The 21,326-nt window shown below is 35.5% G+C and overlaps 1 protein-coding gene across 2 annotated transcripts in view; it reads left to right on the top strand.

Moving 5' to 3' along the window:
• The window catches only part of LOC107860795 (acetyl-coenzyme A synthetase, chloroplastic/glyoxysomal), a 30,136-nt gene extending 17,790 nt beyond the window's left edge, over window positions 1-12,346 (top strand). Inside the window, exons 11-18 of one of the 2 annotated variants that reach the window (XM_016706272.2) lie at window positions 9,802-9,878; window positions 9,975-10,053; window positions 10,140-10,208; window positions 10,531-10,706; window positions 10,837-10,893; window positions 11,034-11,124; window positions 11,213-11,311; window positions 11,822-12,346. In XM_016706272.2, coding sequence (XP_016561758.2) covers window positions 9,802-9,878; window positions 9,975-10,053; window positions 10,140-10,208; window positions 10,531-10,706; window positions 10,837-10,893; window positions 11,034-11,124; window positions 11,213-11,311; window positions 11,822-12,007 — 834 coding nt within the window. In that variant the 3' untranslated portion in view covers window positions 12,008-12,346. The remainder of the gene's footprint in view (window positions 1-9,801; window positions 9,879-9,974; window positions 10,054-10,139; window positions 10,209-10,530; window positions 10,707-10,836; window positions 10,894-11,033; window positions 11,125-11,212; window positions 11,312-11,821) is intronic. The other variant, XM_016706273.2, reaches the window with a different exon arrangement.
• The last annotated feature ends 8,980 nt before the right edge of the window (window positions 12,347-21,326 follow it).

The following is a 21,326-nucleotide window of genomic DNA, read 5'->3' as shown; positions in this document are numbered from 1 at the left end:
GATAACTTAAGAAAGTATAATGTGGGTTAGCATTACGAGTGGAACATATACCTTTTCAAAGTACAACTGATTGGCGCAACGTCTGACGCATGACATGAATCATCTGTGACTAATGTTGGACGCGGACGAAGATAATAAGTCAGAAGTGGTGGCACTGCAGGTGGAGGTGTAGAAGTAATTGTTGATTCCTCAAAGGTTGGTGTGGTAAGACTGGAGATACGAGTAAGACCTCAGAGCTATCAGGGTGATCAGAAGATGTATAGTAAGGTTGAGATTCAAAAAATTTGACATCGGCAAACACAAGGTAGTAACGAAGATCTGGTGAATAGCAACGATATCCTTTTTGAACTCGAGAATAACCAAGGAAGACGCACTTGAGAGCACGAAGGGTTAATTTATGATAAAAACATGTGCTCTCAAAGACACGGGGGATAGAGTAGAGATGTGACTGTGGAAACAGTGTGGAATGGGGAACCTGATTTTGAATGGAAGATAATAACATTCTATTAATTAGATAGCAGGATGTGAGGACTGCATTGCCCCAAAAATGCAGCAGAACATATGAGAAGAGAGTGAGCAGTCTCAAGACGATGCCTATTTTTCCTTTCTGCTATACCGTTTTGCTAAGGGTTTTCGGACAAGATATCTGGTGAATAATTCCTTGATGAGTCATAAACTCCTGAAACTGAGAGGAAAGTATTGTAAAGCATTATTCCTACGAAAAGTACACATAGAAACACCAAATTGATTTTGTATTTCAGCACAGAAATTTTTGAATTTAGAAAATAACTCAGAACGATCTTTCATTAAGAAAACCTAAGTACATCTTGAAAAGTCATCAATATAACTAACAAAATAACGAAAACCTAAGGGTGAACTGACTCTACTGGACCCCAAACATCAGTATGAACTAATGAGAAAATAGACTCGAAACAGCTATCAATACTACGTGAAAAAGTAGCACGGGTGTGTTTCCCAAGTTGACATGACTCGTAATCTAATGTGGATAAACTAAACAAACCAGGCACCATCTTCTGTAGCTTAGATAGACTCAAATGTTTCCAAACGTTTGTGAATTAGGTCTAGAGGATCTGTAACAGAGCATGCTGTGAAGGAATTTGAAGAGGCCTTGTGATTCATGTCCTGTGCCAATCGTCTGTCTTGTATTGCAGTCCTGCATTAGAAAAGATCATCAAAAAGTGTTATATTACAATGAAAGACACGTGTTAAATGACTAATAGATGCAAGATTAAAAGGACAACCAACGACATAAAGAACAGAGAGTCACAGAAGATAAGGGTTTGGCTTGTCCAACTCCTTTTGGTTTTGTTCGGACCCCATTGGCTAAAGTAATAGCAGGAAGAGATTGCAAATAAACAATATCAGACAGAAGTGATTTGTTATCAGAAATATGATCAGAAGCACCTGAGTTCACGACCCATGATCCAAGAGTAATAGACTGTGAAACACAAGCAAAAGAATTACCAGCAACAAAAGCATCAGGCTAAGCAACTACTTGTGGAGATGTCTGCTTACTTGCTCGATACTGAAAGAATTCATCATATTCTGTCTGGGCAATATGAGCATTATTGAATGGTTGATTAGGTTGTGGAGATGTCTACTTGCTTGCTTGATTCCAAAGGAACTCATGTAGTAGGATGAGTTATGATCTTTTACAGCAATAGGATCATAACTGGGTGGTGAACCATGCAAAATATGATATATATCCTAAGTGTGTCTAATTTTATGACAATAACTACACTTTGATCGAGATTTTCGAGAACGACCTCCTCCTCGCCAATGCTATGGTTTGAGATGCAAGAATTGAGGGGTCAATGGTGATGGATGAAATTACTTGGTCTGGGAGATGCGACAGGTCGAAGCAGACGAGAGAATAACTATCAATTTATGGAACCGTGAGACTAGCTAAAATTCGATCACGTACTGAATCCTGGTCAGTAGCGAGTGTAAAAACTAAAAACATCTGTCTGTGCTCTTGTTGTTTTTACATATCCACAGTGATGGACATCAATGTATCAAATTCTCTCATGACTACTTGTACTTGTCCCAAGTAAGTAGACATATCAGATTCTTGTTTCTTCAAGTTAGTCGTTCGAGATATCACATTGTAAAAATGAGATATGTCATTAGTGTATCAAGCACGAGCCTTTTCCCAAACTAAATAACTTGTTTGGAATGGGCGAAACAAGGGCATCAACTTGGAATCAATAGATCGCCACAAAAGACTACATAATTGAGTGTCAACTTTTTCCCATTGTTCTTTGGATTTCGCATCTTCCGCGCTAGATTTTGCCTTTTCATCTACCACACTAGCCTTGATCTTTAAGTGATCTTGGACACCTTTGACCTTTGCACCACAACTCAACTATGGAAGCCCGTGCTAAATAATTTAAACTTCCCATTAATGGTTTAGAAGTAATCACAGGACTTGAGCTTTCAATTCCAGTATTTTTGGACCCAACAAACATCTTGGAAATTTTGACTTGATAATACCAAGAAACAAAATCTGGATGTCGAATATTGTTGAAATTTCGCTAAAAAAAATGTGAAGTCACCGAAATTAGGGTTTCGGCGATCGGAATTCGAAAAAGGAAACTGGTGGGGGGTCGGAACAGCTGGGTGACCTTAAAAAAAAGGAACAACTTAAAAATTCAATCTGAGAAAGGGTCACGCGCGACGTGCGAGACAAATCTTGTTGGAAAAACAGAGTTCCGGTAGGCGCGTGGGAGCGCATGGCTTGTAATTTTTCGGTGGTTTTGGTTGGGTTTTTGTCGCCTGAGCTTCTCGATCCTCTTGAAGGTGTTGTATTTTTCACACAACCCAGAAAATAATAATGACACAAATCAGTCACCGGAAATTGACGTATGGTGACTGAGTTTTTTTTTTTTTTTTTGAAGTTTCTCACCAATGCTCTAATACCATGTGAGAAATAATGGAGAAAAAAATATTATTGAATTGTGTGTTTAACTGGTAAAGTTGTTGTATGTAACCAGGAGGTCATGGGTTCAAGCCTTGGAAACAGCCTCTGCCAGAAATGCAAGGTAAGGCTGCATACAATACACCCTTGTGGTGGGGCCCTTCCCAGGACACCGCGCATAGCGGTAGCTTTAGTGCACTAGGCTGCCCTTTTTTACAATATAATCCTTTTCTATGTAGGATTTTATATACTATTCTTATTCGTACTCATATTTTTACAGTAATTAAATTTAGAAAAGAAAAGATACAACTTTGGAAACTGATGTTTCAAACATAGTTTATGCCAAAGAGCTGTTAATGATTGCACACTTTATTATGTCTACAATTACTCTGTCCTCTTCTCACTTTTTCCTCATTTCCTCCCTGCAACTTGCCTCCTCAATCCTTCTTCCATTTTTGATCTTAAAACTCTCCTTCTATGCATCTGTTTTGAAGGCCAAATACATCGTGTTCCTATAGTTACTTTGAGTTGGAATTACTTGGGTAGTCACACAATTTAATATAGTATTGTAGTAGATGGAGATCCCCGGTTCGAACTCTCACAATTGCCGTCCATAAAAAAATATGCACGTGTTCCATGAAAAGGATTAAACTTGCATGTGAGGAGATGTGTTGGCATAGTTAAGCAAACAAATGTATACCTGATCTAATAGATTAAACTAGCAACAACAAGAATGAGGGGAGATGAGTGACCCAAACAAAAGTGACATCACTAATGTGGTGTGTACAAGATAGAAAAACTAGGAGATACTACCAATTATTAGGAGTGTTTTAGTCTGGTGGTGGTGGGTTTGGGGGAGGGGGGGAGTTGAGCGGGTTAGGGAGATGGTTTTTTGACAAGGGATAGGGGGTGAGCATGAGCGAATGTTGGTCTTTTAGGATTAGAGGAAGGGAAGAGTTATGGGAAGTTCCTTGTTCAAAATTGTGAGGATTAAGCCAATTGGTGAGGGGTCAAATTTGGGAACTCCATGGCATTCAAGTATAGGATGGAGCAGTTTTCTAGGGTAATGGAACACTTTGACATGTTAATCTTCACTAACTTGTGGATTTACCTGTGGTAGATTAAAAATTCACTTAGCACTGACTCAAACTAGATAGACTGCTCACTGCAATAGGTTGGGAGAAATCTTCGAGAATGTCAAAGTGTCTGCATTTCGAATTAGCTTTGGATCACACCCCCAGAATACTTTATTGTAGTAGGACAAAAAGAAATCAGGTTTAATTCAAATCCAGAAATATGTGTTTAATGTCGGAAAACTTGTGGATTTAGTAATGAGCTGGTGGAGAGGACACCAAGTCGGTGCGGGGGGATCGCGCACAATTTTTTTGTTTGCCAGAAAATAGAATTTGCAGAATAGGGAATTGAGAAGATGGAATAGGAAAATGTTTGGGAGAATGGAAATAAAAAAGGATGGATCCAATGAAAAATATTAAGAAAATGGGCGTAATGGGGCTTATTGTTAAACGAGGAAGAAGTTGAAGGGGAACTAGCAAACATGCAATTTCTCAAAGATCGATTGGCGAAAATAAACGAGCGTGTTGTGATTAAAAAGGGAATATTGTAAAACAAATTTCTTTCATCCATTAGAACCTTACCAAGAGAAGAATTATGTGGATGCAGTATAAGCATGGGAAGGGAAGTAATCGGGTGAAAAGAAAGTGGATGAATAGTGAGAGATTCTATATATCTTTGTTCAGAAGATAAACAGTTTGAACAACTTTAGAAGGAATAGAATTTGGCAACAGTGCGAACAATGGAGGGTGGTTGCAAAAGAAATTCTCGGAGGAAGAACTCTGGTATATGTCATATAGGAAAGTCAAGAACCTCCCCAAAAAATATTCTTATTTGCAAATAACAGTTAGTTATCTAGGTTGACTGGAACCTCATCGATGCAATAAAAAAATTAACAAAGATGAAGTTTGTCGTAATTTTTGCAAGATGTTTCCTCAAATACTCTAGCATTTCTTGCTCGCCATAGTACCCACATAAATGCAAAAGATCTACATCCTATCCTAGACATATTTTTTTTCCGTCTTAAGCCCAGTTAACATGATATCTTTAAAGTGGTCCAATGTAAGCTATCTTAGCGGACTCATTCACATCCTCTCTCAAGTATTTGCACATATAGCCACGACTGGTGTATGTTTTCTTTTTTTTCTCCCTCTATCACACCCATGTTATTTGTTTTGCTTATGGAAGCATTAAGCAAGATGAAAGTAAGGGATTGATCGAAGGATTTCTTAGCTTCTTCAAGGACTCTAGATATGCTCAAGTTTCTCACTTGTTCTTTGCAAATGATTCACTTGTATTTTGTGATGTAGACATGACTCAACTCTATTGAAGCACCAATAGAACTCCTTAGTTTTAGGTGGGATCTCTTCCTACAATTTAACTAGGACTACTCTTGGGAGCGAGTTGTAAGAAATGAGCAAACCACTTGATTGGCTTGACATTCATGACTCATGATTATCTATATACTTAGAAGAATTGATTTGATGGAAAGGCATTTTATATTGTCCATGGCATATATACTTCTCGTATGGGAGGCACTTATTCATGCTTTCATATGAGTGCACGAGAAATTTTCAATGTTGAGTAATAGAGAAGCTTAACAATTTACTTTTAACTCTTATATGAGAGACGTGTCTTCTTAGGTGCTAGGATGTCTCCCCCAAGGTGCTAGGTGCTAGTCACAGATCAGTAGAGATTTGAAACGTGGTCATTGAAAAGTTTGAGGAAAGGTTGGCCTCGTGGAAATGACAATACCTTTCTCTTGGTAGTGGAGTAACACTCATCAACTGTATTCTTGATAGTATTCCAACTTATTTATGTCTTTGTTTTGAATACCGAGGTTCAAGATTAACTCGACAAGTTAAGGAGGTCTTTTTTATGGAAAGGTAACAGTGGAAGTCAAAAATTTCATCTAATCAAGTTGTCTTGGTGAAAAGGATTTAGTAGTACACAACAAATGTGTATGTTAATGAAATGGCATTGGAGGTTTAATCAAGATGATGTTGGCCTTTGGAAGGAGATTATCCGAGCTGAATGTGGTAGCACTAGCCATTGGTGCTTCAACCCAGTTTTAATTCCTTAATGAGTCTGGATTGTGGAAATATATCAGTGGATTGTGGGATGAGTTCTTTCTCAACTCTTCCTCGCAAGTGGAAAATGGGGCTCATCTTCTATGCCAGAAAGACAAATGGCTTGGCTCTAATACTCTTAAGGATGCCTTTCCCAGGTTGTTCCTATAACTACTAATCTAGATTCAATCATTGCTCAGAATTGGGAGGACAACTCATGGAATCGACACCTAATAAGACACCTAATGACTGGGAAAGTGAAGACATGATAGCATAGATTGGGAGTTTGCAAAGTAGTCCAGTTCTCACTCATAGAAGTGACAGACGTAAGTGGAGCCGTGACAAGCATGTTTCTTACTCTGTCAAAGAAGGTTACCAACTTCTGAGCTCAAACAATGATTTGAATAACCAATGGTCTTGAAAATTCATCTGGAAAACTAAATTACCACCCAAAGATTCTTGTTTGTACTTGATCACCTTAAAATGAGCTTGTTTAACTCTAGACAATCTCATGAAAAGGAAATTTCTTCTAGCTAACAGATGTTACATGTGCCATTGCATCTCTGAGTCCATTAACCACCCGTTCTTTCACTGTCCAATTGCTACAAATGTGTGGAATATGTTCCTCTCTCTTTTTGGTCTATAATGGCCTATGCCTTGCACTGTCAGGGAACTTTTTGTCTGTTGGAGTTCATGGAAAGTTGGGAAGGCCATCAGAAGAATCTGCTCTATGGTTCTTTCTTGTGTTTTGTGGTGCTTATGGCTAAAAAGAAACCAAAATTATTTTGATAGTATTGCAATCTGCCAGCTTCAATCTCAAGGCAGATGTCTGGCTACTCTCTTTAGCTAAGTTAATCGTACCCGTGTATGACCCAGATCTTTTTGGGATTTTATTAGCTCTTTAGTCTTATGATAAATCTTTGGATCTGTCAGCTCTTTAGTCGTATAAACTGATATCTCCTCTTTTGTAACTATTTATCTTCTTAATGCCTTTGTGATATCTTAAACACTTCATCAAAATAGAGAAATGAGTTCACTAGAATTATCTGGGGTCATCTTCTTGACACGGCATATTCAAGGGGAGGTGCCTTGGTGTATGTTATTTGCAGATAATGTTGTTCTAATTGACAAGACTTGGGGAGGTGTTAATGATAAATTGGAGGTTTGGATACAACCCCTAGAGTCTAAAAGGTTTAGGTTGAGCAGGACTAAGACGGAGTATTTGGAGTGCAAGTTCAATGAGTTGACGCTTGAGACGGACGTGGTAGTGAAGCTGGATTCCCAAGTCATTCGAAAAGGAGATAGTTTCAAGTATCTTGTTTATGGCCCAAGTAAATGTAGAGATTAATGAGGATGTCTCACACCGTATTGTTGCAGGGTGGATGAAATGAAGGCTCATTTCTAGAGTCTTGTGTGATAAGGTACCTCCTAAATTTAAAGGCAAGTCCTACAAAGTAACAGACCGACCAACTATGCTGTATGGAGCGGAGTGTTGGGTAATGAAGAATTCTCATATCCAAAAGTTGAAGGATGTTGCGATGGATAGAGGATTAGTAGGTGGTGGGAGTACATCCTTGCTAATAGGTAGGAGTGCTTTGTTGTCGTGCCCGTGGTCGTAAGTGCATTACGTGTGTCTTGTAGCTTCATGTTCTTAGTGTCTTGTACTAGTCTGTGGATGTCTTGTTTCTGTTATTATCTATTGGCGTGTTATTACATTTTTTTTTTGTTTTTATTATGCCTTTTTATTGTTTTGTGTCTTGAGCCATTGGTCTATCGAAAATAGCCTCTCTACCTCATCCGAGGTATTGGTATGGACTGCGTACACTTACACCCCCAGACAGGGGCGGCTCTACCTTGTAAAAAAATAGGTGGCCTCCTGAGGCCCCCAAATTTGAGGGACCTCATTTTTTATAATAATATAAATAATTTTTTTTAAAAAAATTGAATATTATTTATAGAAAAAATAATTTGTTTATATAAAAGGAAAAAATTATTAGAAGAAGTTCATATATCTAGTGTACTATGTCTCAAGAAAGATTAAATGCATTGATTATATTATTACTTAAAAAAAGAATAATTACAAAAAATCGATTATGTAATTTTGAAAATAGAGTTGCATTAAAAGAAAGTTATTTTTTCTTAAAATTTGAAGGCCTCTGTTTGATTATCGCCTTAGGCCACGAATATGCTTGAGCCGCCCTTGCCCCAGGCCACACTTGGTGGGAATACACTTGATATGTTGTTGTTGGGAATATTTCATTCAAGGTAGGTGATGGGAGTAAGATGAGTTTTGGAAACATGGGTGGGGGGTGGGGGGGTCGGGGGACATTTTTTGAGAATTATATTTCCAAACATGTAAGAATCTCATGCACAAACACAAACATGAATCCTACAATTATGGAGTCTGCAAGGGGGACAAGTGATTTAGGATTTGAGGTTTAGGAGCTGGGAGGCAGAAGAATTTCAAAGTTTGGTCGATTTGCTTCGCAAACAAAGAAATTCACAGGATAATCAAGTTGTATAGAAATAGAGGTGGGGGAATGAAGTCTTTTTTCTCAAGTATGAGAAACTTTTGATTAGGAAGGAGTCAGCTTTTTCACACATCTTGGTATGGATCCCTAGGGTACGTAGAAAGCTTTTTCTTAAAGAAAACTTGGTTAGTTGTGTGAGGAGCGATTTTGACGATAGTGAACTTGAGGAAGGTTACTTATTTGGTGCTTCATGTGTAAAGACAACAGGATATGTGAATCACCCTCTTTATATAGTGGGATAGCATCTCATTTGTGGTGAGAAATTATGAGATAGTTCGGCCTCAAGTGAGTGATGTCAAACACTAAGAAAGAAACAATGTTTAACATGGGATGTTGCTCCACTAGAACTTATATGGACAGTGTGGAGAGAAAAGTAGGAGAGCTTTTGTTGGAGTTAGGATTTCATATAATTGAGGAATAGCCTCTTATTCCGTATTTTTTTTGGTGCTTCCACGAGGATGTATAGAATATTAGGTGTCTTTTGTAGGAACCATATCGTTTTCTAAGCTTACCCTTTTAATGAAATTTGTTACTTCATCCAAAAAGAAAAAGTAAATGATTTCACCTATTAAGGGGGTGTTTGGACTGGCTTTTTTAAGTAGCTTATAAGCTAAAAGCTAAAAGCCACAAGTTGTTAGTACCCTACTTTTGGCTTTTGGCTTATTTTTGTACTTTTTCAGCCCAAAAGAAGTGCTTAAAAGTACTTTCTGTCTTTCCCAAACACCTTCAAAAATAAAGAAGAGCTTAAAAGCCAAAAACACATAAAAGTAGGCCAATGCAAACACCCTCTAAGAAAGATATTTGGAAATGAACAATACAAGGAAATGTCAATGTAATAGAGTGGAAAGACAATTTTCTTTATTCATCCTTGTGTATCCCTCATCAGAGTGTATATTGGATCCTCCGAAAATGCAATACTTATGAAGGGTCTGACATGCATCCGTTTATTTTCGAAGAGTCCGACATAGATTACAGATGATTGGATGTTGTTTTATGCTTTGTTTGAAAATTTTATGCTTTATATATACATCTTGTCTGTGGGGTGTTTCCATTCAATCAATAATATACTTGTTTCATAAAAAAGAAATGGTAAAACTCCATACTTTAGCTATTTAAACACTAATTAATAACATTAATATCAACAAATACAAGTGGCATAACTTATATTTATAATGTTTATTTGACTTTTCAGTATGTCTCTCGACGTTCACGCAAATCTTTACGGGTGCTTGGAAGTGTGGGTGAGCCTATCAATCCAAGTGCATGGAGGTGTCAACTATACAAATAGATCTTTTGTGGGTCCCTTTTTCCCTAAATAAGACATCCATGACATGCCTCATCAAGTTTTTGTTTGTCTTTGAGCAGGTGGTTTTTCAATGTGATAGGTGATGCAAGGTGTCCTATATCTGATACATGGTGGCAAACAGAAACTGGTGGCTTCATGGTATCTGTAGTTACTGCTTATTTCATCATTATTATCACCCACAGAAAAATTAATATGTTACTTCAGTCTTAATTATTTCCTTCTAGATTACTCCTTTACCAGGAGCGTGGCCGCAGAAACCTGGTTCTGCTACTTTTCCTTTCTTTGGAGTCCAGGTACCTATCTGAGATATTAACAGATCTCCAAGTATGATTAAAAACCAATCTTTTATTTGGTATTGTTGGAATGATATTATTGTAGAAACCGATCTCCAAGTATGTGATAGTGTCACCCATGCCCCGGAATACCACCTTTGAGAATGGCTGAATATATTTAGGATTTAATACATGATCACTCTGTGTATCTAAGGAAAGTTAAAACTGGAGTCATGCAGCATTTTTCTTTATTTATCATGATAATGTGGATCAAGGAAAACCCTCTAAAATTTGGTCTATGGTCTTTCTCCAACATATGGTCATGTTATCTAAAATCATGCAGCCAGTAATTGTGGACGAGAAAGGTGTTGAGATTGAAGGTGAGTGCAGCGGGTATCTGTGTGTGAAAAGGTCGTGGCCTGGGGCATTCCGAACACTTCATGGGGATCACGAAAGATATGAAACCACATACTTTAGTTCCTTCCCTGGCTATTATTTCAGTGGTGATGGCTGCAGCAGGTATTTTCCAGTGAAGTACACTCCTGGTTTGTCTATATACGTCGTCATAACGGAACATATATGCATAATTCGTTTTCCTTCTGATTTCTTGAAGCAGTTTTGACTGATTCCCATCAAATTTCTGTTTCAGGGACAAAGATGGTTACTATTGGCTCACTGGAAGAGTAGACGATGTGATTAATGTGAGGTATAGTTTGCACATGAATTTTCATATTTTTATAGTGCTAATTCAATTGGAAGCGAGTAGTTTGTAGGTACTATTTTTTATAGCTAGTTGAACTTGTAGTTCTACTTGTTTGTTGTATGAAGTATTTTTACCACATGCAGTGGACATCGTATTGGCACAGCTGAAGTGGAATCTGCTCTAGTTTCACATCCTCAGTGTGCTGAAGCAGCTGTGGTTGGTGTGGAGCATGAGGTACTTTCATGGTCTAATTCTTGTCTCAGTTAATTATGGAGTTCTCCCTTCTCTACTCTAATCTGTTCTTTTGGAGTCTGCGTGAAAGGTTAAAGGACAGGGGATATATGCATTTGTTACTCTGGTCGAAGGTGTTCCTTACAGCGATGAACTGCGAAAAAGTCTTGTGCTGGTTGTTAGGAACCAGGTATATTTGTTCCATTCTATCTGGCAATCTGGTTTGCTTATTGTGTCCCTTTGTTAGACAGGCTGCTTGAATACTCTCTACCAATGGGGTAAAATTTGCCAATAAGCCCTCATTTAATTGAATGAAAACAAAAAGAAGAGAAATGTTAGCCATAGGACTGAAGCTATGAATTTTACTATGTGTGCGCCAATCTTCAAGCTGTTAGTGTTTCATCTTTCCATTGCAAATTTGTTGGGACCCATGCCCTTTTCATCTCTTACGAAGATAAGTTTTTTTTTGTGTGTGGCTTTTTTCTTCTGGAGTTCAGTACTGAAGTAGTAGTTGGTATAAGCAGTCATCTCTTTGAACGGTTCTGACACTTAACCAGTGGTATTGGGTAGGATATAAGAAAAAAGGGCTATTTTTGGAGAAGATAAAATGATTTATTCCTTTGGAGAGTTTGATTTGCCAAACATACATGTGCTTGTACAAACACTAACCACTGTCTAAGCTTTCTGTTTCACATGTCAGATTGGGGCTTTTGCAGCACCAGACAAGATACATTGGGCACCGGGTCTTCCAAAGACGAGAAGTGGGAAAATAATGAGAAGAATTCTGAGGAAAATTGCTTCCAGGCAGTTGGATGAGCTTGGGGACACTAGTACGCTTGCAGACCCAGCAGTGGTTGATCAGCTTATTGCACTCGCTGATTGCTAAAGAAGACGCTTGCAGACCTAACTGTGGTTGATCAGCTTATTGCACTCGCTGATTGCTAAAGAACTTCTAAATATAGTGAAGTTATACAGGTTTAGCTGTGACTCTGTTGGTAGAGATTGGTATTTTTTTGATTTTCACGTGATCACCTTTTCTCTCCAAATTTGAAACAACATATGGTTCACACACTTTTGAAGATCAGGTTACATTGAGAATAAAGAAATAACATGCCAAGATGATGATTTTCTTTTCAATGTAATTTTGATTTTCTTGTGCTACTTCTCATCACTTTGTTCATTAAACGATAAAAAACATACATGAGGAATAATTGTTTTCACTGAATGTTATCTTTGCACGACTGAAATTTTATGATTAAAGATTCAATATCAGAGTGAACTTGTTCGAGGACTAGTATTTGAATTTACTATGAGAAGCAGTTTCGACAAAAAAAGAAGAGAGAATTATGTTTAGTATACGTCGATGTATTCTATGGCGGGAAAAGACGTTTGTTTTTTATTTTATTTTAATAAATCTAAATGATTTTTTTGGTGTAATGCGTGACAAATTCGAACTATCCAGCTCGCAAATGCTGGAATTTGTAGATTTCAGGCTCTTAAGCTTGAGCACATGTCAGGTCTAGATTTTAGGCTAGTTTGTTGTGAGGAATAACAAATAGCGAGTTAATTTTAAGATGAATTTACCGCATGTTTGATTGGAATAAAATCACAGAATAGCTAGTTCCAAGGTAACTTGTTTCCAATCAAATGAGCCTTGCGTGATTTATGATTGGTATTGTCAGTGATCATTTGAACTAACAAAACCAACATAGATGAGAAAAAATTGGACCCTAACTCACAAAACCAACATAGATGAGAAAAAATTGGACCCTAACTCGTATGTAGGGTTGCGCATAAAATATCAAAAATCGAATTATCGAACCAAGTCGAAAAATTGATAATTGGTATTTGGTATGGTATTTGGGAGTAAAATTTCAATATCTAGGTATTTGGGATTGGATTTGGTACAAAATCTGTCTTTTCACATTTTTTTTCTTCAATTTTTAATATTGAATATTGACAATAATAAAAACTATACTTATATATAAGAGAGGATCTTGATTTTGGTAGTCCTCACAAGGAGTTTTTTAGTATTTCAATTTTTTTGTGAAATAAAATTATTACACATGGTAATTAATAGTGTCTTTTTATTACATATTTTCATTTTCACCCTTATTCTTTTTGTTAAAACTATTCTACTTGAATTTTTATAATTGGTTTCTTCTTGCCACTTGTTAGATGATTATTTTAAATCAACAATCACTTTAACTCAAAATTTCACTTGTTAAACCTCCCTTCATCCTTGTTAGATAATTAGTTAAACCTCCCTTCATTTTAAAACAACAATCACTTTAACTCAAAAAATATTCAAGCTAACTTTAATCCAAAATAAAAATTTGCAACGATTTTCTACTGCAACCTCATATATAGTTCTTTTTTATATTATTCAGTTCTCAAAATATATAATTAAAATGGTTCTTTTTTATATTATTCAGTTCTCAAAATATATAATTAAAATGGGACTAACGGAGTACTCTTGTAAGGGGCGTGAAAAAAATAAACGTGATAAGTTAATGGACCGAATTGAGTAATCTATTAATGTAGTTTAATTATCATTTAATATCCTTATAGATCATTTTTAGTTAATTTATATAAAGGCTCTAAATTAAGGTTATAATTACTATAGTATAAACTTGAAATCATTGATTTTGGTTTAGATGATTCTATCGATGACAAAAATTATTTTGCGAAAACTATTGCCTCTAAAATTATGAGCGAAGTTAAAACTCAACAAAAATCAAAATAAAATTATTTTTAGCTATAATTAAGAAATTACATACTAACAAATTTATAAAAGTTTTAGTATTTTTTCTATTTATGATCTTCATCGAGCGTAATTACTAAATATTTTAAATCATATCATTATATAAATATCAAGTTACTTGTAACCTTTTGATAAATTCTAATCTCTGATAATACTTTCTTCATCACAATTAATATTTTATTTAAAATTAGGCACTTATGTGCTTAACAACTTTAATAATTATGAAAATTTATCAACATGACTTGTTTAACATAACATTAGATTATACTGATTATAAAGTAAAAAATATATATATGATACAAATTATAGTTTTAAATTAAAATTATTATTTTTTATACTTTGAGTTTAGGCTCGGGCTTAGCACGGGCCTCGTAAAACTAGTATATATATATATACATATACATATACATATATATATATATATATATATATATATATATGGAGAAGATTTTCTATTTTTAGTTGAATTCCTAAATTTATGGCAATAAATTGTTAAAGAAAATCCAACTTCAAAGAAATTACTATAGAAAAAAAATTATATATAAGGTAAAGTTCTAAATATCTATATATATAATCTATCTATAATCTACATCTATATCTATATCTATAATCTATAATTTATAATATATTAAAAATATGAAAACCCTTAGAATGAATTGAAATTTTTGCCCTTTATTAAAACATTCGCTTTAGATAAAATTATCTTTTCACTTTTTTCCTACAATTATTCTATCATTATATATATGATCTCAACTCCTAAAGTATATGGGAAGAGTCCTAAAATATATGGTATAAAAAAAATATATGTAAGATCTAATTAATGTAGACTCCTAAAATATCTATGTTGGGAGGTTTCTTTTAGCATATATAATACAATCTCGCTGTGAAATTTAGCCCTTGAACGTCGAAGAAAACTTTAATTTACAAGACGGTATAGTTAAATTAAATTTTATACTTTATATATGCATTTACAATAAAATATAAGTTCTGTTTACATTATTATCTTAGAGTGAAGGATTTTGGAGAAGCGATTTGAACTTTTTGCACGTCATTAAAAACATTAGCAATAGACAAAATTATTTATTTTTAAATAATCAAAAGTTCCATGTGGGAGGCATATGAGATCAAACTAGTTTTAGAAAAATGTCCAAGGTAACATAATTAAATACAAAAAAAAATGTTTTCCATACTTGGCTTACAGAAATAGTTATAATTTCATGGTACCAGAAAATTTCTTGGCTCTATTCTTCCTCTTCTTCATCTACTTTCTGAACTTCTAAAAAAATATGAAATCAATACATAAGTTTTTGAGCTCTCGTAGAAATCTATTCCCACAAACCAATCGCCATTGAAGAGCCTCGATTTTCAAGTCAAACTAAAACATGATACTACGACAAATATTTATACTATTACTTGAACATAATAGTACATCAAATGTAATTCATTTCTACAGCAAAGAAATAAGTTTCATGAGACAAAATTTAAGATTTTATATAGGCAAAATTGAAGGAATACATCAATATTTCTTTTGATTTTGATCAACGAATGCAAGGATTTTAATTCGTCTTCTTCTCTTAATTTTTTAGTTGGGTAATTCTGATGTTGATAAAAGCTCTATTATTCTTCCTTTGTAAGAATGCTATAAATAAATAAGTTTGGTCGAAGATTAAAAAATTGAATATGGAAATATTATTAAATCTTTATTTTTTGTTGACAAATAGGTGACGAGCTCAAATAGGTGTATCAAAGTTACAGCCTTTCTATAAATGCTATAACAATTCATTAATCACAATTAATAAAAAAAAGTTTGTTTCAAAAGCCAGGAATAATTATTAGGCGAGGTAAATAATTAAGAGTATCATATTAATTTTTCATATTAGATTTTTAAGCAATGATGTGCCAAGTAAAAAATTAACAAATAAAGATGAAAGAAGAAGATGCATTTTTTCATATAAAGTCGGAGTAGTGTAATGTTGTTTCTATTTAATGATTTAGCTCGACTTTTTCTAATTAATCGGTGTCACACCCCTTTTACAATCAAAAAGATCGATTTTTAGTTTCGAAAGGTTTTTTATTGTTAAAGTGACAAAAGATTGAAAATTTGTTTCAAAAAATAACCTTTTATATTCAGAACTCAAAGTTGCCACTTGGCATAAATTGGGTGTGCCAAGTCACCCTTGGATATCCTTTTTCAAAACGATTTTGATTCTTTAAAACTGATCCGCGAACAGAGATTCCGGCTAAGGAATTCTGTTGACCGAGGGGAAGGTGTTAGGCACCCCTCGACTCGATCGCTTGGTGGAACATTTCGGCTAACTTGACACTACGAATGTATAAACCACATCAAACCCATAAAACAAGCAACAAACACATCAAATAACAATCCAAAATCAAAATAATGTCCAATCCAGTTATACAGTCCAAAGTAGAAAAATGCGAAAAATATAAATCTTATTCTATACTATCCTAGACTAAAGCTCCAATGCCTTACCCAACGCCGCGGGCCTTCATCACGATCATTTTTCGCCAACATGATACGTCGGGGCATTCCCCGATGAATAAATACAATGTGTCTCGGGGCATTCCCCGATCGAATGAATACATCTGAATTAAATAAGTTAACTAAAAAAACACGTTCAAAACACACATTCAAATATTCAAAGCATTCAATCAACACATCACTCCTAAATTTTGCCTACCCGAACCTATATTGCCTATCCATTTCAACATATCATAAATCTATCACATTCATGCTTATTCCGAATTAAACAAAAAGACAACAAACGAAAATTAATCTACATTCACCTTTTATCAATTTCTCAATTCCACCCCTGCTAGCTTCGTTTTTATCAATTACACCAAAATTACTCCAATTCGTTTCACATATTACCGCAATCACACCTTCAAGCACAAAATCATGACATCAACCAAATCCAACAATCATACTTACCACACACATAATCACAATATCATTATACCAAATAAAAATGAAATAAGGAACAAGAGTTATAGAGATAGACCTTCCAAATGTTCTCGATTGATTAAGAAGAGAATAAAGTCGTTCCGAAACCTCAAAGAATACCATGAAATCTCGACTATGATCCAACTCCAACCCGATAACCTTTGAACTCCAATTTGAAACCTCGAAACCAAACAGTAATCAAGTTCCGAAATCAGTACGAGGATCGACAAACCCACAACAAAGTTGCAATAGAGTAAACAAAACTTGTACTTAAATCGCTAAAAAATGGATCGATTTTAAGATGAAGAAGGTCGGTGAGTTCGAAACCCGATGGGCCCGTCACTGGAATCAAGTTGAGTAGGCTGATTTTAGCTAGCTTGACGGCTGATTTGGGTTTTCTACGTCGTGGGATGCGAGCTATGGGTCTGCTGTGTTTGAATCCGATGAAACAGTATTTGATTCCGGCGAATCAGTAGCCGGAAAGCTTGAGGTCGACCGAATTCATTTACTTTTCCTCATTCTTTTTCTGACGAGTGTATGTGTGTTTCGTGAGAGAGATGCGCGTGAGAGTGACGATGGAAGTTTCTTGAAAAGGGTTCTGTCAATGGCGATTGTTCTTGGGGATTTTTTTAGTGAATGAAGAAGAAGATCATGGCAAAAAAAAAATGAACCCCCCCCCCCCCTTTTCTCTAGTGTCCTCTCTATATATTCCCGAAAAGGAAAGAAAATGTTAAAGGGCCTTGTGGGGTAAGGATGAAGGGGGGTATGGGTATCTTTTCTAGAAATTTCCTGGAAGTTTCCCTTTTGTGTATTTCTTTATTTGACAAGAAAAAAAAAAGTGAGGAGGGTCACGTGAGGTGTTTTAATTTGATGTGTAGAGGTTGTTGGGTTCTTTAAAAGAAGATAAAAATTTGTTAGGATTTGCTAAATGGGATAAAGATAAGAATAAATAAATAAATAAAATGATGAGGTAGTTATTTATGTTGTTGTTGTTTTTTTGGAAAAACTACCACGCAAATAGGATATGTGATAAGACGGTGTAAACGGTAAAAATGCTTTCAGGGAAGGACAAAATTACGTGTCTACATCATGCCCCTCTTTGCATGTAAACACAAAGTGTTTACATACAAAGAAGTAGACAACGAGACAGAATTTTGACCCGACCATTATTCAAAAGAAGAAACAAAAGGAAGAAGGACAACTGAGTTGGAAAGTCGAGTGAGGTCTCGTCAGGGTTTCAGTCCGCGACTCTGTAATTACATCAAAAAATAAAAATTACAAGTTAAAAATATAACTGAAATTACAAAATCTTATCTATACAGCTTCTCTAGACTCTTGACTTGACTTTCATCACCCTATTCTTCAGGCGGGCTCCTGACTTGCAATTTCTTCAACTTGTTGCTTGATTTTCAATTTTTTCACCTTGTTTTTCAGGCGGGTTCCTGATTTGATATTTTTCAATCTGTTGACTTTTAATTTCTTCACCTTGTTGCTTGACTTTCAACTTCTTCACCTTGTTGCTTGACTTTTCATTTATTCGCCCTGTTCTTCAGGCGAACTCCTGAAATCACATCAAAACTAAAAAAAAAATTATCCCCAACAAAGATTATTGTAAAGAGATTTCATTTGCCAAAAAAGTGAAGTTCCAAACACAAGAATTAAATTTTGCCCCAGTTTATCATCAAAGGACTTTTGTGAAAGTCACATCATTATAGGAATCAAGGGAATGACTCGACTAAAAGGTTATGTCTTATTGGAATCAAAGGGAATGACTTGATTAAAAGATACGTCTCATAGGAATCAAGGAGAAATGACTCGACTAAAAGGTACGTCTTCTACGGGTCAAGGGGAATGACTCAACTAAAAGGTACATCTTCTAGGGGTCAAGGGGAATGACTCAACTAAAAGGTATGTCTTATAGGAATCAAGAGAGATGACTCGACTAAAAGGTACATCTTATAGGAATCAGGGGCAGAACTCGACTAAATGGTACATCTTCTAGGGATCAAGGGGAATGACTCGACTAAAAGGTACGTCTTATAGGAATCAAAGGAGATGACTCGACTAAAAGATACGTCTTCTAGGGGTTAGGGGAAATGACTCGACTAAAAGGTACATCTTATAGGAATCAAGGAAAATGACTCGACTAAAAGGTATGTCTTATAGGAATCAAGGGAAATGACTCGAGTAAAAGGTACGTCTTATAGGGGTCAAAGGAAATGGCTCGACTAAAAGGTACGTCTCTTAGGAGTGAAAGTTCAATTTAAGAAGTGTATCATCTAGCAAATAAAAACTTGAAATCCCTGGACAAGTGTGTCTCCGAGGGATATAAGATAATAAATTTTTACCGTGATTTTATTATCAAACCTGTGCAGCAATATTGCTTCCTGCATTTGTAAAAGTGAGGCATTGAACCCTTGATGCTTATGTTCTGAAGTCCTTGCTTTAAAGGTTATATGTTTCCTGTTTCATCAATAAAAACTTGTGAGTTTAAAACCTGGTGGCTGGTTTATGGCTTTAGTCTTTGCGGCGATCGCTCTTTACCTCGTCACATTTAACCTTGCTTCCAACCATTAGCATATATTATTGACTTGCTGAACCATTGACCCGAACTCAGATTATTAAGAGTGACTAAAACAAACACGGTATCTCTGTTTTCCCATGCTTCTCAAATAAACCCTTTAACCTTGTTATTTTCATGAGTGCATATGTCTTTTTCATATGCTGGCTTTTGTCTTGCTCTGTGCAATTGAAGGAGTTGGTAGCCAATTTTGAAGTCTTTTCTCACTTGTTTTGACATGGACTTGACTCAAAGAAAAGAGAAAAATGACAATGATTTTTATTTGGATAACTGACTCAAGAAAAATAAAATAAAAAGAAAAAGAATAAAGAAAAGACAATGAATGTCCCCATTTGAAATAAAGAAATAAAAAATTTATCTAGAAATGACGGTCAACTCTAATGATTATGCCATGCATTTTAGATCAAGATGCCTGATCTTTCCATCCAAACTCTCTGCCAATTGTTGTTGAGTTAATGGATCTGAAACTAAGTTACTTGCTTGAACCCATTGCATTCGAAGAGCTCATTCGGCTAGTGGCACATTGAAGAATTTTTGCCAACAAGCCTCTCTCATTTTTCTCTCAACTCACCCTCGTCTTATGGTGCCCGTAAGGATTTTCACCAATAAGACTCTCTCATTTTTATCTGTCTCAACTTACCATCGTCTTATGGTGCCCGTGAGGGTTTTCACCAATAAGACTCTCTCATTTTTATTTCTCTCCTGATTTCTTATGCTGAGGAAGACGAGTAGTTCCTAAAATGTGTCATCACATCCATTGCATGCTTAGCCTTAACATTCTCAAAGATTGATTCGAAGGTCTTTCTTTGGTTATAACTTGGATTTTGAATAGGGTTAGAAAGAAAGGATGGCATGGGGCCCAAGCGACACTTGTAATGGGGTAGGACTTACAACTTTTGGAATCGACTCAAACAATGAGGATCAACTCATGCCCTAGTTCCTTTTAACTGCGCAATTCTAAATTGTTTATTTGGTTGGACCGAGCCCTGAGTAGGGCAGCCTATATATCTCACCCCCAAAAAAGGAGAATTAGGTCACGCGTAGTTCTGGCAACTTGTTTTGCTTGATTCTAATTTCTTTTTCTTCTATGTTTCTTTTATTGACTCTTTCTCTTTGAGAATTTTCTGACTCTATTTATCTTGACACTTTTTTTTTGGAAACTTTTCGACTCCATCTTGATTCCAAAAGAGGGGTATGAAAGAAAATAGAATTAAAACTCAAATGGGGTAAACAAAGGATGACACAATACTTGGATAGCAGAATGAAATGCCTTCATCATATCAATCCTTGAAGATGCTAGTACATAGCATGCAATGTGAAAGTGCATGATCAATATCACTTATGACATGTTTTACAACACTAACTTTCCCCTAGCATGTGTGTCACTTTTTCTTCCACACTTGTCAAACATACAACTCCACATTTTTTGTACATCCATTACATTGCATGATTCATGCTTTCGTGGAGTTGATTTTCTTTATGTTCCTCTTGATAGGATCACGCAGACACTGTTTGACCTAATTCGGACATGTCTTTCAATTGATGACCAATTTATCCTTGTGATTCTCAAAATAAAAGTCTCAATTTTCAAAGAAGGCTTCAACTTGATCACCAAATGCCCAAGCACTCTATCTATTTTCTCAGATGCTCTCTTTCCTAACTTTAACTCTCTGATTCAATACTTCATGATTAAGCTGGATTTCAAGATCTGACTGAAAATTCCGCATGTATGTCATATCACTAGAATCAACATAAAATGTACTGTATAAATAAAACAAACAAACAACGCCTATTTGAAACACAAAAGGAAAGGGACACTTCATTTAGTTGAAATAAAAGATAAAAGGGTTTGAACATAAACGACAAAGGGACAAAACAAGATAGATCCCGAACTACAA

The sequence above is a fragment of the Capsicum annuum genome, chromosome 2, assembly GCF_002878395.1.
Source record: "Capsicum annuum cultivar UCD-10X-F1 chromosome 2, UCD10Xv1.1, whole genome shotgun sequence".
Taxonomy (NCBI): domain Eukaryota; kingdom Viridiplantae; phylum Streptophyta; class Magnoliopsida; order Solanales; family Solanaceae; genus Capsicum; species Capsicum annuum.
This window is presented reverse-complemented; position numbering and strand designations above follow the sequence as displayed.